The sequence below is a fragment of the Mus pahari genome, chromosome 1 (genome assembly GCF_900095145.1).
Source record: "Mus pahari chromosome 1, PAHARI_EIJ_v1.1, whole genome shotgun sequence".
In the NCBI taxonomy this organism is placed as follows: Eukaryota; Metazoa; Chordata; class Mammalia; order Rodentia; family Muridae; genus Mus; species Mus pahari.
Window position 1 is genome coordinate 148,654,162 of NC_034590.1, and position 25,287 is coordinate 148,679,448.

Here is a 25,287-nt window from a genome sequence, read left to right on the forward strand (position 1 = left end):
GCGCACGCGCGTGCGTGTGTAACTGGGCTCATGGATGCAGGTACCCATGGAGGACAGAGGGCATCAGATGCCCTCAGACTGGAGTGAGTCATAGGTGGTTTTAAGTCCCCAACATGGATGCTGGGAACAGAAGTCAGGTCCTCTCCAGGAACAGTGCGTGCATGACCTCACCCGCTCAGTCATCTCTCCAGGCCTCACAGTTCCTATCTCATTAGCTGTATGAGAATTTTATTCTCTGATTCTATACGCAAGTACTAGACACTCCCAATGTCAATCTCCTCTAAATTACTGCCTGCCTTCACGGACATGGCTCACCAATCAGGGAAATTCTGGCAAAACCACCTACTTGTAACCCTATTTCTATAAATGAGGCTTCCTGTAGATCTCCGACATGAAACCATATATTATCTCCAAGCACACTCAACTCACTGTAATACGCCACATTGTAATACAGCACATTTAAACTTACTGTCAGGGAGCTGGACTTCTCTGTACCGGACTAGCTGACTTGGAAGGAGAGGTTTGGTGTGAGCATGCTCAATAAGAGTGTCTTCTACCATCTGCATAACTCCTAATGCAGCCTGGAGAAAAGGAAATACCAAAGTGTCTCATAAAAACCACAAGCACATCCTGTCTTCTGAAAATCAACACAGCATACTGGATTGTCCATTACAATAAACAAAAAATATATTTACATAAAAACAGACTTTAGGGCTGGGGAGATGGTTCAGTGGTTAAGAGCACTGACTGCTCTTCCAAAGGTCCTGAGTTCAATTCCCCGCAACCACATGGTGGCTCACAACCATCTGCAATGTTATCTGACGCCCTCTTCTGATGTATTTGAAGAGAAGACAACTACAGTGTACTCATATACATAAGATTAATAAGTAAATCTTTTTTTAAAAAAAGCCAATCTTAAAAAAACCCAACAGATTTTAAGTATTCAATTCATTTAATCCTATTCAAATGGATAAAAACTGAGTTTGTCAATCAGTACAGTAGTAGTGAAAAGAGAGAGACATCTAAGCAACTATCCACATAGTACTGGCACAGGGAATAAAGGCCTTTCTAAAGATGGAGAGGTACTGGGAAGGAGACATTCGCTCCATGTCAGTGACCTCGACCACAGAAGTCGGGACAGCAGATACACATGAGTATGCACTGTGAATTAACCCACCCCCCAGCAAGCTTCTGACCCTGGGCATGTTGTTCTGGAGGCCCAGTATGGAGTGGTAGAGAGTCTAGGCCCTGAGGAAGACTGGCATGGAAATTTAGTAGTATTCTCTATGTGTTATGAACTAGGCTTGTGATCTGCAGAACAGAGGAAATACATTTTCATAAGATTACATGTCTAGTATATAGCAGTGTTGGGGTTTGAATGCAGGTCCTGATTTCTGCATTCTGAGTGCCTGCACCGGGTAGGGATAATCAGTTCCACTTCTTCTCTGGCTGTATATAGGCCAGGCAACAGCAGCAGAGACAGCCACGAGCCTTATCATAATTCTATTTCTCGCATGTCCTTCCGACCTGCTTCCTGAGAAAGCTGAGTTAATTCTAATGTGTTTAGCATTGTGCTGGTTATGTCTTGAGAGAGAATAGAGGAAGTAGTCTTACAGTGGTCCACAAAAGTCTGCTAGAACTTCACCTCGTACCTGCTTTGTTATGTTCCCATGGAGAAGTGCTTCAATGTGCAGCCGTGACAGTAGCTGAGGTATGAAGGCCTTAAGTCGGGGGAGGGTAACATCTGAAAAAGAGTAAGAAATAAGAAGATCTGTGTATAAATTTAAAAACAAAGCTTTGTATCGGAGTTTCAGATTTATAGAAGACTTGCAAAAATACTAGTGTTCCTTTATACCATTCAGCCAGTTTTGTCTAATATTATCATCTTTCAATAACCTTAAAATGATTATCAAAGCCTAAGCAATCAATACTGATAGACACTTTTTTTCAAGGTTCTATAGCTCAAACCCAAGGCCTTGTTCACGCTAGGCAAGCACTCTCTCTCTCAGCTGCATCCCCAGCTGATACACATTGCTAACCAGAGTAAAGGCTTTATTTGGATTTTTAAAGATTTTTGTTGTTTTGAAACAGGGTCTCACTGTGTAGCTCTGGCTGTCCTAGAACTTTCTAAGTAGGCCAGGCTGTCCTTGAACTCACCAGGATCTACCAGTCTCTGCACCAGAGTACTGGGATTAAGGTGTGTCCCACCAATCCTGGCCTTGAATTTCACTATTACACTAATGTCCTTTTTTCATCCAGGATCTAATCTATACTCCTATATTGTAATTACCTGTCACACACCCTTACTGTCTCTCACTGGAGAGAGTGCCTCAGAATTCCATTATTTATCTAGGGCCTTCGTAAGGTCATGTATGTAACAGCAGGGAGGTGCACTAGGGAGGGGCAATGTCCATCAAACATGTGCACAGGCATGTCACAGCACTGGAAATGTTACCACAAACTGCTTGGCTAAGGTGGTGTCTGCCAGGGGCTTTCATTGTAAAGATGGGGTGAGGTAGGGTGGGGTGGGAGTGTGGGGGTGTGGGAAGGACAACATACAGCGTCAGTTCCGTCCTCCTATCACATGGGAATCCAACTCAAGGCATCAGGCTTGGTGGCCAGTACATTTACTCTTCGAGTAATATCACTGACTCAATTTCCCTCCAATTTTTGCTAATTTTAGCATCTGTAGGTGGGCACTGCCTGCAGCAATTGTTATTACAGTATCCCAACAGTAATTTTCCTACTTCTCCCATTCCTTTTCTACATATTGGTCCTTCTTTTGGAACTAATTAAGTTAATTAATTAAAACCCTAATAGATCAGACCTTATAGATACTGTCTTTCAATCCAAAACTATGTGCGACTATCTTAATTTTAAAGGTTACACACACATGCACACACTCATGCACGCACACACACCCTTGGAGTCTTATCTGAGTCCAAAGTCTTATTTAAAGTCACTGAGCTGCAAGTCACCACAGAACTGGAACATGGTCCACTCCCACTGTGCTGTGCTGGGGATCTCTTCTCTAACCCTCGCCTGCTCTGTCTTCATCAAAATGATCTTTTTACTTGTGCGTCTCAGCCCTGGCCTAGAAACCCTCTCACTGCTTAGTCTACAGGCAGGGCTGGGTGTGTGTATAGTTGGTAAGTGGACCATACTGAGTTGTGAGCTCTTACTGTCCACCTCAGGCAATGACATGACTAGGGTAGAAGATGTAGGAGAAGAGGCTCACCGTCGAGGGCTTCCTTTAGCTCATCTTTAGTCCAGGCCACTTCCGTCATCAGCAAGCGGAGGTAGTACATGGCATGCTGGTGAGGCTGCTCAGCCCGGAAGTTATTAAGAGATCGCATATACTAGGGAGGGAGAACACAGGTCCATTAATTTTCAAAGTCGACTTGGAAAATCAGCTACAATCCAACTTCATAAGCTGTATAACTGGAATGCAAGAATATCTGCCTCTTTCTCTTCTATAGAGTTAAGAACAGTACCTATCCTCCTCTGGTTCTTAAACTAAAGGACATGCATTTTCACTGCCCAGGCCACATCTTCCCCTCTAACATACATCTGCATGCCCACACTAAGGGACTCCTTGCATGCCTTAGAAAGTAAGCCCCAGTCTGCAGGGATCCTCAGATACTGCACAGCATCAGGGTCTCTGTCAGCATGTACCAGGGGTAGCAGCTACTCAATGTTCAACTAAAGTCCTTCTAGTAGGCAGCCGTCTGTCTGAGATGCAGGCTGGGATGAAGGCTATAAAGAGTCTCTCACTGGAGATTCCCCCAGATCCAGAACTGCAGCCATAGTAGGTTTTGAAGCTGATAGTCAGGTATATAACTAGTGGGATCAGCTTTCTGAGTAGAAAACAAGACTTAGCAAAGATGGCATAAGATAGCTGCATCAGGAGCAGGAAGTTTTTTAAAATTTTTATCCTCTCTCCATTATTAGCAATTTTTATAATATGACAATATAGGGACTGGAGAGATGGCTCAGTGGTTAAGAGCACTGCCTGCTTTCCCAGATGACCAGGGTTCAATCCCCAGCACCCACATGGAAGCCCACAACTGTCTGTAACTCCAGTTCAAGGGATCTGAAACCTCACATAGACATATATGCAGGCAAAACACAAATGTACATGAAATAAAAATAAATAACTTTTTAAAAATATGGCAAGATAACTGAATTAAGAAAAATTATAAAAGCAAGTTATAAGACTTACCGCCTCTTTGATAATTTCAAATCTTTTCTTATCAATCTCAAAAGTAGCCATTTTCTCGGTGATCTTCTTTAGCAAAATTGGCTGTTTGTCATTGTAACCTTTCACTGAGAGCTATGAAAAGAGGCGAAGGTATTAAAAATTTCAATAGCTTCATCTGAAGTTTGATTTTAAAAACACTTTGAAAATTCCAATACTAGATATATTAAGTAGAAAATAAGACAAGGAACTCAATAAACTTAATTTAACACTAATCATCTTCTTATTAAATAACAGCCTTTCCCAAATAAAGTCAATAGTAGGTAAACTCCCCTGATGCCTAACTATAGTGGCACCTACCATATCGCAACGTTCATGTTTTCACACTTGCAGAACTTAATTACAGTCTTAAGTTTTGTTTTTTTCTTTCTGGTATTGGAGACTGAACTCCAGGGCAATGCTAAGTAGATGCTTCACCACAGAGCAACACTCAAAGCCCTAAAGTTTGTCTTAAGAAAGACTCTCTAATGAATAGTTTAACCAATACTTTCTAATGGAGGTAGTGAGTGAGGAGACCAAAATCCCAGAGACGGTTACCTAGCTATTTGACACATTCCGAAACGATTTAGAAATCTTTAAATAATCAGCTCTGGCTGGAAGAAACTGGGAGATGAGGCAGGTCCCCGTCTGTTGGAGGCCAGACTGGTTTACACAGCCAGTCTCAGGCTAGTCACACAGCAAGACGCCATCTCAACTTCCTGCCTCAAAGGGGGTGGGGTGGGGGGAACTATGTCCTCTTTGGGAAAGCCAGGCAGCCCTAGTTTTATTCCATAGCCTAATGCTGCTGTCATTCTGTGTTATCCAACAAGGAACCACGATCCTAACTACCTGCTTTTTTACGAGTTCTGCTGATGTTCTAAAAGCCAATGGCAAATAAATTTGTAGGGAAAATATCTGTATATACTGTGAGGATTTCTCCTGAGAATCAATTACATTATCAGCCTCAGAAAGCTTCAGATCTGGAACGCACGGAAGAGGAAAGGCCATGATTACATCTGTGTGTGCAGCACCCAGAGCGACACAAGATACACTGCAAGGAGAACTGCCCACGAGGTCCCTGACAGGCAGGTACCACAGCTGGAGCAAAGATCCCTGACCATAGAAAGCATGCCGTGGACCGTATGAACTACAACCGTCAGGAAGCCAGTTATCACAAGTGTAGGCTAATATGCTGTGAGAGGCACTAGGGAAAAACAAACTAGACAGTTACTGGGGGTTCGCTTTGACTTTTGAGTCTCAACCTGTAGAATCTAAGAATGGTTAAACCGAATCTCTTCTTACTCATAAAACAACATCTACCTGAAAAATTATTTTGGTAAAAAGAAAAGAGACACAAGTGGAAAACAAATGCAATTTCAAGTCTTTTGTATAAGATTTGGGACATGCTCTCATCTCAGTCGTCACTAAGCATGTGCTCTGCAGACAGACCCACAGGAATGATGTGTGCCATTAAACAAATGCTATTTTGGAACTGAGATATCACCAAAGGTAGGATGTACGTATAACACATGTAAAACAGTTGATGAAATATGCCAGGTGGATCTGAACACAGAAACTTTCTGCTACTATCCATAGAAATAAAAGATGCTTATATATTAGTAAAATTCAAGCACCCCGATAAAGGACTCAAATACATGGAGAGAAAAACATGCTTTTAAGATTAGTATGTTAAACATCTCAAACAAAACATGCCCATACATGTGGAGCACACACACATGTGCACAAGATGCACGGAATTTTCCCAATCATATATTAGTAGGCTAATTCCATTTTGAATCCTTCAGTCATTTAAAAGGTGCAAGGAAGAAAACCATCAACCTTCCTATTTAAAGATGCACAAGTTAATAGTTTTCCAAGCTCTACAGAAAGCTTCAACAGTGTGTTGCCTCTTCTTTGGTGTGCATTTTACTTACAAGTATTGCATTCATCCCTGATGCAATGGCATAGCTCAAACCTGACAGGCGTGCTGCATATGTATACTCTTTTAAATCATCCTTCAATAACCTGATAAACAGGTATGTCATGTTGCAATGGAGAGGATCAGCATAAAGGTAGCGACTAACAAAAAGAAAAACAGAAGAGATGCTTTGATACCTCAGGTGTGGCATGACAATGATGAAACATGACCGAAGAGTATGGATATGCAGCCTCGTGATCTGACTTCTAAGGAAGAGGGTAGGCCAGCCTCGAGTTTTACCAAGAGAGGACTTCATTCTGCTTTTCTGAAGCTCAAGATTTCAGATACAGAATGGTTAAGAGCTAAACCTAAATTGGGCAGTTTTGATTGAGGAAAAAAATATGACATTCCGATGAAAGATGTTTAAAAAAAAAAGAATCAAGGAAACTCTGCATACTATGAATGGTACATAGTGGAATGTTAGAATAAAAGCTAACTTAAAAATTAAATGAAGAGAAAATAGGGTAAGCGATAAACATTTTTTTTAAAGAAATCAAACTCATACCCACAATTTAAAATGCTTCCATCAAATCAATATAAAAATGTTGATGAGTGGAAGGCTCTAAGACATGGGTACTTACATACATCCCATAGATGGTATTTTGGAGGTCATAGCTCAGGCCTGCTAGCTCTGCTGCATATGCATACTCGTTGAGTGAGTCTTTGAGGAGCTCAAGGTACAAATAGGCCATGTTACAGTGCAAGGGGTCCACATAAGCAAACGGGCTGGAAGAAAACGTTGACATAAAGAGCTGATTTATTACTTCCCAATGTGCTGTGGCCTTTGAGATGGGTGCAGAAACTCAATAATAGTTTATATAATTTCCCAAGGACAAGGTTGAATTCTTGAATCTGTTTCTTTTTGTCATGAGGAGAAAAAGGTCTAAGAGAGAGGATGTCAGGAATCTGTGTGTATGTGTGCACTGGAGGCAGTGAAGTGGGAGCTGATGGTCTCAAGTTGTGTGGAACTGACAAGTCAAAAGGGAGAGGCAGGGAGAGTGTGGAACGGAAAACTGCAGGGCTGTCCTTCAGCTGCCAGGAGGAGGCTTGATAATGCTAAGGTGATCCAGCATCTGCATATCCTCTCTCGGAGTACAGAGACGTGAGACTGGGAAACCTGTGCACACTAACTGTATGGCCTTAAAAGAGAAAGACTGCAGAGAACTGTCAAAGTATTAGCTTACCCCTAACCAATATAGCTAGAATACAACTGGAATATTAATAAAGTTCATCATATAACTGCAGCTAGAATTAGAAAAAAAATACAATAGGAAAATACGTGAGAGTGTATGAAGAGAAGACAAATAATAGCACATAACGGCTAAATAGAAGCAGATATTAACTTCTCTTCTCTCAGACAGGAAACTACTTCTCCCTGGGTACCTGGGTTGGCAGCAGTGGAGTTTGGGATTCAAATGAAAGTTAAACAAACTACGTAGTTGACTATATAACACTACTTACCTTTATCGGCATCAAGGAAAGAGCCATGAATTCAACAATATACGTGATTACATGCTGTCTATAGAGCTCCTCTCTAGACCCCGAGAGCAGATAAGAAGTAACTCAAGCAAAAGCCCTGTGTGCTCGGGGCTTAGAGTTACCTGGGAGACACAAGCAACAGGCTTACATCTGCTATACCAGGTGGTGAAAGGGTTATGAACAATGATGGACGGGGGAAGCAGGAAACAAAAATTATTCCTTTAGATAAGATAGTTAATCAGGCCACAGTGATAACAGGGCCAGCTGGGCCTGTCCCTAAAGCAAGCAGGGGGCAAGCCTGAGAGATCTGGCATGGAGACAGAACTTCCCTGACTACTGCTCCAGACCGAAGGAATGTGCTTTATTCTATTTGTAGCACAGTTACTACATCACACTACACATTTTTTTTTTTTTTTTTTTTTTTTTTTTTTTTTTTTTTTTTTTTTGGTTTTTCGAGACAGGGTTTCTCTGTATAGCCCTGGCTGTCCTGGAACTCACTTTGTAGACCAGGCTGGCCTCGAACTCAGAAATCCGCCTGCCTCTGCCTCCCAAGTGCCGGGATTAAAGGCGTGCACCACCACGCCCGGCTACACTACACATTTATGTGCTGAAAGAAATGCTAACTCTTTTGTCCAAGCTAATAATAAAGCAGAAATGCAGAAAAATGTTTAGGTACTTACAAAGTTAAAACAAAAGAGAAAAATCTACATGGATGTTGCCATTAATTCTTTAAAAAAATGTATATGTGTATATGTGTGTGTGTGTGCATGCACACAGCTATTATCTATTATATGGCATGCATATATAATCCATAGGTCAGTTTGTGGTAGTTGGTTTTCTACTCCCATGTGAGTCCCAGGGACTGAACTCAGTTTGTCAGTCTCAGGACAACACCGGTACCTGCAAAGCCATCTCTCTTATCTTGGTTTAATTTTCTTACTGTATTGTATAAAATGACAAATCCTCTTTAGGCATTGAGCAGCTTTCAACTTAAGCTGTTGTTCACTCACACACTCACACACACACACAGAGACAGAGAGAGGATGTGTGTTGGGGGAGAGAACACTAGTGCCTATCAAAACAAAAAAGGAAGACCATGGGCTGGAGAGATGGCTCAGTGGTTAAGAGCACTAACTACTCCTCCAAAGGACCTGAGTTCAAATCCCAGCAACCACAAAGTGGCTCACAACCATCTGCAATGTGATCTGATGCCGTTTCTGGTGTGTCTGAAGACAACTACAGTGTACTTATATACATAAAATAAATAAATAAATCAAAAAAGAAAAAGAAAAAAAGTAAGACGTTGACTTTGGCAACTAGAGCTGTCACGGCTAAAAGTCAGGAGGACGGAGATTAGAGGTTCAATATCATATGACTCAAGCTGAGAGGAGAATTGTAAGTGTCCTAAAACACCAGGTCATACAAACGTGCTAAGGCACCGGAGTGGCCTAAACTAAACCTTTAAGAGACACCAGGATTCCACTGAAATATGTAAATTCTAGCTCAAATACATTGCAATCAGATACTATACAGGTACATCTGGTCTTAAAGAGAGAATGTCTTAAAAACTGATGAGTATACAGAATTTAACTTCTGAAAAGGTAAAAAGGGCATATACAACACACATGTATGATTCATTTCCTTTTTTTCTTTCCTCCCTTTTTAGTTTTTGAAGACAGGGTTTTCCTGTGTAGCACCAGATGTCCTGGAACTTGCTTTGTAGACCAGGCTGGCCTCAAACTTAGAGACCCACCTGCCTCTGCCTTCTGAGTGCTGGCATTAGTGGCATGCAACACCATGCACTACTTACAATCTCTATTCAAATGTATGTATGACAAGGTCAACAGTGATTCTCTTGGGGAAAATAGATCAGAGGAAGGAGATAAATCTGTGGAAAGCAGACTTTTTTTTTTTTTTTTTTGGTTTTTCGAGACAGGGTTTCTCTTTATAGCCCTGGCTGTCCTGGAACTCACTTTGTAGACCAGGCTGGTCTCGAACTCAGAAATTCGCCTGCCTCTGCCTCCCGAGTGCTGGGATTAAAGGCGTGTGCCACCATGCCTGGCTGAAGCAGACATTTTTAATTTCAGAAACTGTGCTGAGCATATCAGAAGTGAGATGTTAAAGAGTTTCTCACCAGGTACTATGAAGAAATTAACTCTTACAGTCACAGCAACCAATGGGGACAAGCAGCTTAGAATATTAAACTATCCCTTGTGTTATGATTGGTGGCTCACCCTCCTCAGCACTCAGGAGGCTAAGGCAGGAGGGTTATGAGTAGGAGACCAGTGTGGGGGCTTCATGTTGAGGTCTAGGTCAGTCTGGCTAGGGTGAGACTTAGCCTCTAAAAGCCAAACCCAAGGAATAGTTCAGAGGTTAGGAATGCCTGCTGCTCTTCCAGTTGACCCAAGTTCAGTTCCCAGTATCCACACCGAATGGCTCACAATCACATATAACTGCAGGTCCAGAGAATGGAACACCTCTCTGGCCTCCAGGGTACCTACATACATGTATATATGCGCATATGCAGACATATGCATACATAGAAATAAATTAGGAAAATTTTACAAATACCAAATCACCAAGACAAACAAGCAAAGAATTCACTCTATCACCCAAGAAATTAAAAATAGGTTAGAAAATATGTACATCTGATAGTATGGAACACTATGCATGTCCCTACAATCTTAACATACTTAAACTCAAAGAAGCTATTATCATTTTGAACACTGTTACATGATAAATGAATTTTTAAAAGAACATTGAAATTTAGAGATATCGCATTATAGTATGAGCCAGGTATGTTGGGTACGTCTGCAGTCCCAACACTGGGGTAAGGCAGGATATCAGCCTACCTGTGTGGTCACTTATATTATTTGAAAGAATTCTAAAATTTAGCAGTTTAAAAGCTCTAACATTTGACCATGAACTCGAACATGTCAGAAGACTGAGCATGTGAGCACTGCAAGTCGGTGATCCCGGTTCACGGTCGTTAGTGAGGTGACAGTCAAGGTGAACTCTGGGCTTTGCTCCTCTGCAGGCTTAACTACAGCTGGAAGATTCTTCCCCAAGTTCAATGTCGTAATTGTCAGAAGCTCTGGACATGGTCCTCTCTACACGGCAAACGTCATTACCCGAGGAAACCCTATCGCTCTCTTTTCTCTCTATGTATAAACACATTCGTGTGTACCTTTAGAAACATATACTCATGTATTTATTTATTCCCACTTGTACACATCCCCAGGAACACATACAAACACACACATGCACACAGCTACATCCCCGGGCAAGTTTCAGGAATTGAAAAAAAAAAAAAATCAACAAGAAAAACATTCTCTTTCCTTAATGAAGCTCCTGGATAAATCTATAACTCCTTCAGATTCCCAAGTCCTGACAGCTAAGCAGCCCCTCCTACTAAGAGCTAACACAAATCAAGTTAGCCACAGGGTATTATACTCCTTAATGCAAGAAAGAATGAACTTTGGCTCTCAGCAATTCTTCACAGCCTTTCCTTGGCTAGGAGAAATTTAATTCTCATTACTTTAAGATATGGATGCTTAAGAATAGAAAACTCAACAAAATGTAACTTGATTTTTTAAGTTGTTTGGCTAGATTCAATTACATACCTGAAAAATTCAAAGTTGAGACAAGCTTTCGGCAAGAAAAATTTATCATCTTGTTTGAACCACAGCTTACTCATGGCTGTGTCCTGGGACGGAGAAACAGCTTGGTTAGAGACAGAGATGCATTCCATCAAAGTGCACACCCAAAGCACTCTTCAAGTCGAGGGGCAAAGCACTTGGTTCTGAAGGCTGCTGCTCCACAACCTTGAAGCACGCAGGCTATCGAGCAGACCAGAGAGAAGCCGGCCTGCCCTGCGACAAGGAGCAGCCAGCCCGCTACTCCCCGTGAATAGGGAGATGAGAGCATGATGGGGGGAGACATTAGTACCAACTGCTCTGACATCATCTTTCTGGAAACGGAGAGCCCTTTCGGATCAGTGTGTCAGCTAGCCTCTAGTGCAGCAGTTCTCCACGCTCAGCCTATGGGTTTATATTATGATTCATAACAGCAGCAACATTAAAGTTATGACGTAGCAATGAAATAATTTATGGTTGGAGTAACCAGTTATAATAAAGGGTTGCAGCATCAGAAGGTTGAGCACCTTCTATGATGATCCCCAACCCTTGCCGGCTGGGATCCACACCCTTGTATAGTCTGGCTCTCGTAAGGGTTAGTGTGCCTAACTAGCAAAAATGACAGACAGACTCACTAGCACTCTGTCCCAGAGATTGAATTCTAAGGCGTGGCTCCTTGGTCACTCACCTGCTGCGGCTTTCATCTGGGGAAAGCCAGCTGCCATGTCAAACGACCCTATGGAGTCTACATGTTGAAGACCAAGGTCTGTTAACCATTAACCACAAAATTGTACCTGGGAAAGAATTCTGCAGCCTGAGTTCAGCCTTGCAAAGAGCAAAGCCGCCGACCGCACCTCATTGCAGAGCTTGAACCAGAACCCCAAACCTCAGAAAGCATATCTTTGTGGTTCTAACTAACTTTTAAGATGATGTCTGTGGTTTCAAAGCTGATAGGTTTTAGAATAAATTGTTATGCTGCAGTAGAAAACATACAAAGATGAACAATCTAATAACGCCTTAACTTATTTCACTCATTCTATACTAAGAATGCTCTCAAATGCTCATTTTAAACTTTGAAATTCTGTTAGGAGATGTAATCGATACAATGTGTTCACCGCTTTACTCTGACCAAACATTTAACAACAGCCCAGCCAGGCATGGAGGCACAACTGCAATGCCAGCATTTGGAAAGCTGGGAAAGACCGATGAGGCTAGACTCAGCCATAGCAAGACCTGTCCAAAACTACAAGGACTAGGACATAGCTTAGCGGTAGAGCTCTCACCCAGAGAGAGGCAGGCTTAACATAGTAGTAACTCATTAAAGTCATCTCAAAAGAAAAACAGATGTCTCACTAATAACCTAGTTGCTTAAAATAAATGAAAATTCTGTGTTCCTAAACAAGGGTATTAGGTCATCTGAAGACACCAACAACAGAAAGGAGCATCCATAGTCCTGAGTTTTAGTTTGTAAATTTAGAACAAAGACTATGTTGCAACTTTTCTACAACTTTATCTAAGGTGTGAAATGACATGAAAGGAACATTCTGAAAACAAAATGGGGAGCCCTCTCATTCCCCTCCCCACTTATAACTCCAGAAGCTCTGAGCAGACACCGTTAGCATTGGAACCTTAATATTTGGGCAGTGCGTCCAACAGCCTCCCTCCACGGGCTCCCCCCACTCACCACCTTGCTCGAGGTGGCGCAAACCCACTTCTTTATCAGGTCTTCAGTGGACATGGAGAGGAGCCTGGGACCTTTCGACTGACTTGATTAGAGCCCTGACTTTCTTTTTCTGCAGCAAAGCAACGATCTAGATGCTATGTTTGCTGTTCAGGTTTGTTTTGGTTTTTGCTGTTGCATTTTTAACTTCATGTTATTTCTTGCATTCTTTTATAGCATTTCTATCATCTCTTAGAATGTGACAAATCCTAAATTAACAAAGTTCCAAATATAAGGAATTATCTTTATCTCTCCATGTAATAGGTCTGGCCTTTACATTTAAAACCACTGATTCTGTGGAATGGAAGTGTGTCCCTACAGAACAAGAGATTCAGGAGCTGAATCAAGAGGATCATTTGACCCTCAAGGGTTGGGTAACATAAGACGCCCACCACTGCCACCCCCATACATATAAACCAACCAACCAACCCACAGATTTAACACATTACCTTAATAAGAGCAGGGTATGGTGTTGCATCTTTTTCTAATGATAAAATCTCAAAATTTGTAGGAATAAATTCATTCTTTGTTGGAAGTTTAAATTTTCCATTCAGGTCAGCATTTTGCCATTTCTAGATGAATAATACAACACACACACATGAAAGCAATTACTAATATAACTCAAGAGTTCCAAATACTGTCTTTGGGCTGAGGCTATACCTGGTTTGATCCACAGCATCACGTCGCAAAGCAATGACAATGTTATCTGAACAGGGTGCCTCATACCTGCAATGCGAGTGCTTGGGAAGCTGAGGCAGGAGGATGCCCAATTAGATTCTTGGCCAGCCATGGCTACATAATGAGAACCCCTCTCAAAACTTCAAACAAATGAAAAAATAAATAAATAAAAAAGACAAACCAAAAAGACGAACAAACAAACCAACTGGTATCTTTGCTCACTGTGCAAGCAAATCTGAAGGAACATTCTCTCATATATAAAGGGGCTACAACCAGAACCTACTGATGGATTTTCATGCCACTTGAGTTTATCTTTCTGGTACTAAAAGATTTTATATTCATCTATATATTTTTTTTTTCTTTCTGCAGCTTCTAATCAGCTGCTTAAACAAAACTCTGAGGGGGTGGGGCCACATTTAGAATGTAAATGAATAAAATAATTTTAAAAAGAAGAATCTGAATTAATGGAACAAAGAGAATCTGATAGGTCTATATCTGTTCTAGCTCTTTAAAACCTAGTCATGTACACAGGCTTAAACCACACTCAGTTGTGTCTCCATTTACGACCTGAATTCCAGGCTAGAGGGAAGGGACTTCTTTCACTTTGGAACTTCTAATTTTTCACTTATTTATTTTGTATGCAGCTGCACACACCCATGACACTTGTGTGGCAGTCAGAGGACAAGATGTAGGGATCAGGTCTCTCCTTCCACCTGCCATGTGGGTTCCAGGGACTGAACCTGCGTTATCAGTGTTGGCACCAGGCGCCTCTAACCACCAAGCACTCCCGTCAACCCATCACATCAGGTGTTTCTTCCAGAGGACACACAAACTGTTACGTAAGCCAATAATAACTCAAGACACAGGCAAAACAAAGACAGGACTTACATCTACACTGACACATGAAATGGTTCCAGCAGCTAAGGACAGAACTCAGGCCTGTGATTGTTGAACCCTAATTTATACATTGTTCACTGGCTGTTAAAGGCTCAGGTTCACAAATAAAAGACATTTTATTATTAAAAGCCCAAAAGACAAGCAAGTGCCATTAACTCTGGATTCAGTCAGTCACCTAGCTATGTAGATGCTGGAATTCGATTTTGGTGTCAACACTTGCATTCCTTTGACATGGGGCGAGTAGAGAGTTGAACAGTTTTTACCCTGCATCTTAAGTCTCCAGAAAGGCTGAGCTGGGACTAAGAAATACATAGCAAGCCGTCTCATTGCTGTACTTCCATATAAACTTAAAAAGAACTCTACAGGGCAAGGCTGTTATGGTCACACTTTGGTAAACAGAAGGTTTTTATGGTCATGATTTGATAAATGGAGGGTGAAGGAGTCTCCTCCTTTTTAGATTATTTCAGCCCCAGCACTGACTGAAGAAAAGAGTTTTTTTCAGTTTAAGAATATGGACTTAGTTACACTCTGGAGGGCATCACAATGTTGGAGATCCCTGAAGTATCAGTGATAATTTTTTTTTCTTATATTATTTCTTTTCTTAGACCAGAGAGATGGTTCCTCAGGCACTGGGCTACACCAGCCTGGATACCTGCGCTCCGTCCCTGGAACCCATATGGAGATAAAAAAAGAAAGGACCACACAAAGTTGTCCTATGATATCCACAAACATATGCACACAGAATTAAAAATGTATTTTACTGGGCTGGAGAGATGTCTCATGGCTGCTCTTCTTGAGGTCCTGAGTTCAATTCCCAGCAATCATATGGTGGCTTACAACTACCTGTAATGGGATCTGATGCCCTTTTTCTGGCATGTCTGAAGACTTCTGAAGACAGCTGCGGTGTACTCATATACATAAAATAAATAAATAAATCTTTAAAAAACCAAAAACTTATTTTACTATGTTGTCAATGAAAAAAAAAAGTTTGGGCTGGAGAAATGTCTCAGAACACTGGCTGGTCTTCCAGAGAACTCAGGTTCAAATCCCAGCAACTACATAGCAACTCACAACTGTCTGTAACTCCAGTTCCAGGAGATCTGACACCCTCATATAGACATACATGCAGACAAAACGCCAATATAAATGAAATAAAAATTAAATTAAAAAAAGAAGGTTCATTACTTGTAATGTTATCTGGTACTTTTGAATATTCTATAGCCAACAAGGCAAGACAGAAAAGATTCTATGAAGCTAAGCAGAGCCTCAGCCACGGACTGAACACAACTGTGTGGAAATAAATCACGGTTCTCTTGTGTTGACAACCCGAGTAACCAGACAATGAGGGCAAAATATAATGCTACCCAAAAGTAAAACCAGTGTGCATCCCAGCCAGGACTGCAGCAACACTGCCAGTTCTCTGCAACTTGTCTTCTATGGCCTGACTTCCTCAGCTCTTGCCTTCCTGGCGCTGTGCAACTCTGTGTTCACAACACTGCAGTGCTTGGATGCATGAAGTTCAGAGTCTTATTTATTTTGCAGTCCTGGTGGTTTGATAAACATACAGGAAAGTGCCAGAGGGCACCACTTCATGAAAAGCTCTGCCTTCCAGCTCTCTAGCTCTTCTTTCACTCTTCCCAGGACAGTAAGAACAACAGTGGGCCAGCACTCTCTGCATACCGGGACCCAGCCTAAGGTTGGAGGGAGCCCTGTTCCCATGGTTCCCACCTCAGGCTGAATCACGGGTGACTTGATCCTACCTGAATGACGTCCTCTGGGATAGCTTCTTGCTTGTACTGCGTTCCATACCACTGCTCTGTGCGATCAGTTTTCCCTTCAAACGATTTGGAAACTATTGCCACCCTAGAGACAGATATGATACACATGTCATATGCACAGACTTTGATCCATGAAAATGTAAGCAATGTCCAAGAACCCACTGAGCCATGTCTTCACTTGCTTTCTGTTGCTAGGATAAACATCAGGACCAAAAGCATGCTAGGGAAGAAAGGGTGTATTCCATCTTACAGCTCAGTCCTTCACTGAGGGATGTCAGGGCAGGAACTGAAGCAGAACCATGGAGAAATGCTGCTTACACGCCTGCTCCTCATGGCTCGCTCAGCTTGCTTTTTAATCACAACTAACCACTGCTTATTGGGCTAGACACCCCACACCCACAACATTAGTCAAGAAACCATAATCCCATCTGATAAAGGTATTTTCTCAATTGACGGTTCCCTTTTTCACATGGCCCTAGCTTGTGTCAAGTTGACAAAAACATAACCACCATGGACTCTTAAAGCCCAATCAACAGGCAGCACGTGCACGGGCTTCTGATCATGGTCCCATTGTCCTCTGTTCACAGCCCACTGATTATAGTGCAAAATGGGGATGCTATAGGAGAGATCTCGTCTAGGCATGTATGCTATGGTCTAATTTAAAAGGGAAAAAAACTGAACAAGGATGGAGATATGGCTCCTGTTTGTGATGCCAGCTGAGGTGGGAATATCATGAATTGGAGGCCATCCTTAGCTACATAGCTAGACTCTAACTGCAACAAAATCAAAGTTATTAAGAAATGGTCCTTACAGAAACGTATTCCTTCCCAGGGTAGCCCAGGCTTAGAGTTAACAGTAATAGCTAAGAATGGAGGTCCATCTAGTGATCACACAGACTTCAAACGTGGGCTGAAGGCACAGCTCAGTGTAGAATACATGCCCAGCAGATGTGCGGCTATGGATTCAATCCTTATCACAGAACTAAAACAGCGAGGCTGTTCCTTCCCCAACAAACCCCAAGCAACCTTTACGAACTTGTTACGTTTCTGTTCTACATACTACACTCCCCACTGCTCCCACACTACCCCCCTCCCCGTCCCTGCCCCAACTCCCACTCCCACAGGGTTTCTCTGTGTAGCCCTGTCCATTCTAGAACTCACCATGTAGACCACAGTGGCCTCAAACTCAGAGACAAACCTGCCTCTGTCTCCTGAGTTCTGGGATAAAAGGCTTATGCCACCACCGCCTGGCTCTGTTCTGTGTTCTACCAGAAACTAACAGCAAATTTAACTCCTCTATGCACACTGGTCTTCCTGCTGCTGGGGGAGAAGGGAACAAGGAGGAACTCCCATATTCTGGCCTACTAAGAGCTATCTTTGATGAGACACCAGAAATTATCTAGAAGAGAACTCAAACTGGGATGGTCAAGAAATGTGATGGTATTTATCAGCAAAATTCTGTAAGCTTGTCTTATGTGCCTCTTACCCATTTAAACAGAAATCATTACATTTCCACCAGCACACTCAACCCTGCACTGAAACAAAGCCCATTTTGAACCTTTTAAATATTTTTTTTTCTTTCTTTATTTATTATATGTAATTACTCTGTAGCTGTCTTCAGACACTCCAGAAGAGGGCGTCAGATCTTGTTACAGATGGTTAAGGATGGTTATGAGCCACCATGTGGTTGCTGGGATTTGAACTCAGGACCTTTGGAAGAGCAGTCGGGTGCTCTTACCCACTGAGCCATCTCACCAGCCCCATTTTGAACCTTTTAGGTTGAGGAATTCTAGACAATTAGGTTGGCTGAGTTAGCATAGTCAGTTGGTTCTGTTTCTGTCTCACAGTCCACATCAATAACTAGGTCTGTGTCAGCATTTACTCACTCTGTCAGTTCTCCCAGGTTGATTGGAGCTTCTGAATGCTGCCCCACAGTCCAATGCCTAGTGCTGCCATCATCACACCTATCTGCTCAATCCCACCCACTGTCAGAATCTCCATCTCTCTTTCCATTTTCATGGATCAAGTGTATGTGTGTGTAGGGGGAGGCGGTGATGTGTGCATGTGGCAGTCCTAGGTGACGCTGTAAATTGTCCTCAACACTCTTCCACTCTACTCACTAAGGCAGGCTCTCTCAAGCAAACCCAGAGCTCACCAATACTGTTAGTCTCCCCAGTGAGGTTGCCTAGAGATTCCCTGTCTCTTCCTTCCAAGCCTGGAATTACAAGTGGGCCTCAAAGGCCACCTGTCACTTACATGGTTCTAGCAAGCACTTTAATCACTAAGCCAGAAGACAGGCCCTGAGTGGATTCATCATGTATAACAAGTTCCAAATTAATATAATTATTTATGACTTAAACTAGGGACACAGCAAAGACACTCTTGCTGTATGGTGACAGAGTATGATAAAGACACTGACTGGTCAGGCATAAGAAAGGGAGTTCCGAGGATAGACTAGAAACAGGTGCAGCCATGAACCAGCAAACAGTATCAACACTGAAAAGAACTTCTCTAGCTTAGCGTTAAAGAATTCCCTTTTATCTAAGGAATTAAGACCTTGGGTGGAAACTCCTTAGGCAGTATAGCATAACAGCAGCACACTGATGGGCTGAGTTAAATAACCTCTCCCGGGCTTTTCACTCTGAGCCTTTCCTTCCCTGGCTGCAATATTAAACTTGTCTCAGTGGGACTTAAAAAGTAAAATGTGAGCCGGGCAGTGGTGGCACACGCCTTTAATCCCAACTCTTGGGAGGTAGAGGCAGGTGGATTTCTGAGTTCGAGGCCAGCCTGGTCTACAGAGTGAGTTCCAGGACAGCCAATTCTGCACAGAGAAACCTGTCTTGAAAAACCAAAAAAAAAAAAAAAAAAAAAAAGAGCTAAATGTACCTTTGAGCAACACAGTTCTTGCCGAGCAGCTGGCAAGATTACCACAGGCTGTTCTGCACTTCCTTAGTGACCTGCGGCAGTTACAGTGACAGCAATCACAGATCTAAGCCTCTATAGGAAAAACACTTTCCTTTAAAGTGACAGTAAGCGGAAAAAGAGAGTCTTAAAGTCTAATTGCACAAGATAGCAAATTTAGAAACAGCAATTTAATCACACATAAGCATGGGCTCCAGCACATGCACTCCCAAAAAAGCTGGGACTGACTTAAAGCAGCAAAGATTACAACTTAAATCATGATTTCTCAGGAGTGTGTGTGTATGTGTGTGTGTGTGTGTTTGAAACATGTCACGTATGTGGGTACATGCTACACTGTGCATGTATGGATGGTTTGAGAAAAACTTTGGGGAGTCACCGCAATGTGGGTTCTAGGGTTCAAATCAGGTCGCCAGGCATGCATGGCAGGCATGTTTACTTGCTGATACACTGTGGGGTCCTGCTATATACAGAGGCCATGCCGACCTCAAATTCACGATATATCCCAGGCTGACCTCAAACTTGCCACCATACCCAGATGTCTTTGTGGAGGTCTTGTTCACTTTTAGTTAAATGCCTAAGTATTTTATGGTTTTGTTGTTTTTAATAAATTTTTTTGTTGTTGTTTTTGTTTTTTGTTTCTTCGAGACAGGGTTTCTCTGTGTAGCCCTGGCTGTCCTGGAACTCACTTTGTAGACCAGGCTGGCCTCGAACTCAGAAATCTGCCTGCCTCTGCCTCCCAAGTGCTGGGATTAAAGGCGTGCATCACCACGCCCAGCTCTTAATAAATATTTTAAGTTCCCCATTTTCTGTGTTGCAATATACAGTTGCAGTTTGGGAGTCTGACCTCATAGCCCACACCTCCTGCTGTATCAGTTACAGCATCTGATTCATGCAGACCTCTACCTCTTCCCCATCTAGGAATGAGCCGCTTCAGTTATATTAGTATTTAATTGTCAACTTTATTATTCGAAAAAAGGAAAGTTCTGTGACTTTTTTATTCTTTAGCATTTAAGTGAATTATCTGCAGCGGCAGACATGTAAATAACTAGCCCATATATCTTAAGCTTCTTTAACAACCAGTTTTTGAGTAAGATTTTCTGGATTACAATCAGCTATTGAGTAACTGAGGATTAGACAACAACCATGGGCTTACAGTACTGGCAAAGACAGAGCCAGGCGTGGCGGGCACACCTGTGACCTCAGCTCCTGGAAGATGAAGGCAGGAGATATAGGAGTCCAGGCTTCTCCTCAGCTTATCCTCATGGCCAGTCTGGACCATGAGAGTCTTAAAAAAGACTATAATTCTCATTAGGAGGGAGAGGTGGGAGGAGCCATGCAGCTTTGAAGCCAGTCTGATTTACGTAGCAATTTACAGACCAGTGAGGCTATAAAATGAGGACACCCCTCCCCCCACACTTCAAAATACAGAACTTGGGCTGGAGAGATGGCCCAGTGGCTAAGGGTACTTGGGAGTTCTTCCAGGGGACTTAAACTCAGCTCCCAGCACCCACACTGGGCCTGTAACGCCAGCTCCAGGAAACTTAATTCCCTCTGATTGCTAAGGGCACCCCACACATGTGGTACACAGCACACAAAGACACAATTAATTGGATCAAAATAGATCTTACAAACAAAGAAATTGAACACAAGATAGACTATAATTTTTTGTGATTGGATACATAAAACAGATTTAATTTCTGTATAATCTCATAACTTATTTTCATTGGGAAAGATTTCTAAACTTTGACCCTTAATGTATTTTTTTTTAACAAAAACCTAAGGCATTTAATACTTTTATATTGATAAGGCATTTAATACTCAGCACTTAACATAGTCTGATAATAATCCATACTAATCTGAACGTTTTCCCCATTTCATCACTAAATAAAATACTCTACTAAATCCTCGCTTCAGATGGACAGTGTCAGAGCTGTGCTGGGGGAGAGGATGCCTGGCCTGTGTCCATGGCTGTATTACCTTCGCCTGGTAATTTACCTGCTATGAGAGGCCGAGACTATAGGAAATCTGAGTCTGAACTGGTTTGTTTTTTCTCTTCTGTATTTCTACCCCTGGACTTTACGGAGGGTGGAGGAGGGAGCTGGGCTGCAGTTGAGACTGATTGAGGACCGAGGGCGGTGGCTGAAGCTCACTGTGGTCATTATGCTCCTCTCTACTTGTGCAATCAACTTTTTTGTTTGTGATATTCTGAGAGAAGGTTTTATTATGTAACCCAGGTTAGCCTCAAACTCCCTATGTAACTGAGGCTGGCCTTGAACGCTTGCTTGCCAAGTGCTGGAATGATGGGTGAGCACCATCATAAGAGGCTTGTCGTCATACCTGACCTAAAAAGTTCACGGGCCTGGCTTGGTGGTGCACACCTTTAGTCCCCCCACTCTGAAAACAGAGGCTTCGAGATTGAGGTCAGCTTGAAATACATAGTAACCGCTAGGTCACCCAACACTACAAAGTGAGATCCTGTCTCAAAAATAAGTAAGTACATAGACATAAAAGTGTTTTATTCACAATCATAAATTTTTAGATTCTAATCGTGAGAAAAATTTAGTGACAGTAAAAGCTGCAGATGACTTACCGCACATTTTCTGGTCTGAGTTTATCAAGAACCATGTCTATCAAGTCGGGTCTAAATTCTTCCAATAAATATTCAGCTGTGAGCACTCCATTTAGGGGATAATACTTTGAAAAAGTAAAGTATAAATGATTAACACTTGAAGGCTACCAGTGTACTAACATAAGCAGATATATAATAATATAATACATTTATTATCTTATACACCCAGTTTTAGCAAGGTTCTATTCTCTCACACCTTTCTCTACAGCAGTGCTGGGGACTAAACCAGGGCCCTGTGCATCCTAGGTGGACATGCTTCATCATTAAGTCTCATATGCGATGATTCTGCTAAGTACATAGCCAACTTTGCATATATTTACATTACTGAGACTAAGATAATTTGTTTTGGATGGGATGGGGAAGTAGGATCTTATTCTGTAGCCCAGGCTATCAGGAACTCAAAATCCTACCTCAGCCCCCTACAAGCCTGATCTATCACCACAGCTCACTCTCATATTTCCTTTGAAGAAAACCTACAATTTATCTGATTAAAAATTGACAGTTGCTAATGAAAAATTGACAATGAAATACTGACACCTAGAGGGTTTTTTAATATACAGTGCACAAGCTTTTATAAACTACATTCTCTCAAATTTCTTGGAATGAAATCAAACACTTAGAAAGCTGTAGAAAGAAGTGGATTACATCTGGCTCCTGTATAAAACTATTGTATAAGTTTTTGGCATTGCTTCAGTAAAAGTAACTTTTAAAATTGTGAGTTGGACTAACTCATCATGAAAACGTTATTACTAAGCTTTTCTAGATAGTGCTTCAGGTACCGAGGGCAAAGGGTAGAGAGACACATTAAGTCCCTGATCTCCAGGAACATGTAATGGTAACTGGCTCAATAAACAGTTGTATCATATTAATAATAGGTACTGTGAAGGAAATAAGAGGAGCAGAGGCAGGGGCATTGTTTCAGTTTGGAAGACCAGGGAAGATCTTCCTGAAAGTCATCTAGTATAAGGAGATGCAAACACCAGAGATGTACTCCATGTACAGTCAACAGCAAGTGCAAAAGGCACAGCCAGGTCTGATGGTACAGGTCTGTCCAACAGCCACTGAGGAGGCTGAGGCAGGGGGACTGCAGTTCAAGGCCTTCCAGAGCTACAGAAAGAGCTCAAGACTTGAGCAACTCAGTGAGAGTGTTTCCAAACAACAGAAACAAAGAAAGAGGCCTGGGGATGTAGCTTAGAAGTACAGGCCACCGACCCTGTGAGAGGCGTGGGGATACAGCCACCCCTGTGAGAGGCGCGGGGTCAATCACTATCGCTATTGAAGGGAGGATGGTATGTTAATGTGTGGAAATTAGACAGAAAGCTATTAGAGCTAGAGCAATGTGGCGCTGGAAAGGGGGCTGGGAATGTGGCCGGAGAGCACAGCACCTCTCAGACTTCCTCAGAGGCCAAGGGTGCTCTGGATTTTACAACGCTAAGGGAAAACCATCGGAGAATTTTGAGCAGAGGAATAAAACAATCTGAGTTTAGTTTTCAAAACCCACTGAGGGGTTGGAAGTATAGCTTAATTTTAGACTGCTACCTAGTATGCATAAGGCCTTGAGTTTGATCCCAATACCACAAAATAAATAATTTTAAGGTATATGCCTTTAAAAAAACCATTTAAGCTAGAAAAGCAAGCTATCATGGAGAACAAATAGAAAACAGAGGTAGGAGACTGTGACAGTACCACCAGTTAAGAATAGCTCAAACTAACTCAGTAACAAGGGATACAAGGGAAAATAGATGATATAAAATGTTCATAGAGGGAGCACTTGACAGATGCTGGAGAACTGAAAAATACAGCCAATAAGCCAAACACCCACTGTGGTGGTGTGAATGAGAATGGCCGCCCACACAGGCCCATGGGAAGTAGCACTGTTGAGAGGTGTGGCCTGGTGTGGAAGTGTGTCAATGGGGGTGGGCTCTGAGGTTTTAAATGCTCAAGCCAGGCCCAGGATATCAGTAACGGACTAAACAAGCCTCTGAACTGTAAGCCAGCCCCAATTAAATGGTTTCTTTTATAAGAGTTGCTGTAATAAATACAGTAGTGAAACTGTAGCTTCACAGCTATAGAACTATAACTAACACAGCCCATGTGATAAAAAATATTACAGAAGGTAATTTTTAGGATAAGGAGCAGTAACATTCCAAATTTGTCTCATCATCAAAGGTTGCCCAGTGCTAAAATGTCTCAAGTTTTGTGAGTCCCAATTTGTATCATTTGTGTAGCACTGAAAGTAACATGGAGGAGCTAAAAGATTCTACACCCCACTGTGGACAAGAAAATTAACTTACATGCAGCTTTCCTGCAATCTTAGATGTATAGCCTCGCGGTCTCTCTTTGTCTTTAAACCTGAAAGCAACAGCATTCAAGTCCTAGAACAGAATGTTAACCAAGTAGACATAAGTAAATTATTTAGAAATATATTTTTAGTGTTTTGTTTGAACTATAGGCTGCGTACTCCAATTTTATTAACATTATACTTATGAAAACTGGCAGTAGCTGATTTAAGAATGTATAAGACATGGAAAAACATAAATTAAAACTTATCAACATAGGCTTAAAATAAGTAAGCAATCCTAAAGGAAAATAAACAGGTAACGTGAGAGGTGCCGTGCCTGGGTATGAGGCACCCGCTTGGAATTCCAGCCTGTTAGGAGGGTGGAGCAGGAGGGTCAGAGGTGAAGCTGGCCTGGATGGCACAGCAGAAGACTATGTTTTGTATTGCTGTTTAAAAAAAGGTTCTACTGCCTAAATTACTGAAACAACTAGTCAGGGGATCAGAAAACTGACAGAACCTTGTGAAATCTGAAACTTCCAGGAAGATTTCCACAAGGTATAATTATACTTTAAATGTTTGAAAAATGTAAAGGTTATTCCTTGGGCTGGGAATATAGTCCTGTGCTAGGGTACTTGCCTAACACACACCAAGTCTAGCGCTGGATTCTCAGCACCAGTGGGAAAAAGCTGCCCAATCCAAATACATGTCAGAATTTTAAAAACCTGAAAGACAGCCAGGCTGTGGTGTCTCACGCCTTTAATCTCAACACTCCGGAGGCAGAGACAGGTGGATCTCTGGGTTCAAGGCCTGCCTGGTCTACAAAGCTAGTTCCAGGACAACAAGGGCTGCACAGAGGAACCCTGTCTTAAAAAGCAAAAACAAATAATAAATAAGAATAAAGTTTGAAAGACAAACACTTTGTGTTTTCTATATTTCTTTAAAAAGCCAGCTAAGATGGTCTAAGCCTTTAATACCAGCACTAGGGAGGGAGGGGCAGGTAGAGAGCTCTGTGGATTATATAGTGAGATGTAAGCTGTCTCAGAAAAGGGGTGGG

The 25,287-nt window shown here is 42.0% G+C and overlaps 1 protein-coding gene across 3 annotated transcripts in view; it reads right to left on the reverse strand.

Moving 5' to 3' along the window:
- Ide (insulin degrading enzyme) overlaps positions 1–25,287 on the reverse strand; it is a 70,347-nt gene that overhangs the window by 16,006 nt on the left and 29,054 nt on the right. For 2 of the 3 annotated variants that reach the window (XM_029537276.1, XM_029537281.1), the window contains exons 10-19: positions 24,247–24,327; positions 21,914–22,017; positions 16,385–16,487; positions 13,499–13,621; positions 11,318–11,400; positions 6,797–6,941; positions 4,223–4,333; positions 3,239–3,359; positions 1,653–1,744; positions 470–581 (exon numbers count right to left, since the gene is read on the reverse strand). In XM_029537276.1, coding sequence (XP_029393136.1) covers positions 470–581; positions 1,653–1,744; positions 3,239–3,359; positions 4,223–4,333; positions 6,797–6,941; positions 11,318–11,400; positions 13,499–13,621; positions 16,385–16,487; positions 21,914–22,017; positions 24,247–24,327 — 1,075 coding nt within the window. Of the gene's footprint in view, positions 1–469; positions 582–1,652; positions 1,745–3,238; positions 3,360–4,222; positions 4,334–6,171; positions 6,317–6,796; positions 6,942–11,317; positions 11,401–13,498; positions 13,622–16,384; positions 16,488–21,913; positions 22,018–24,246; positions 24,328–25,287 lie in introns of all 3 variants that reach the window. The other variant, XM_029537286.1, reaches the window with a different exon arrangement.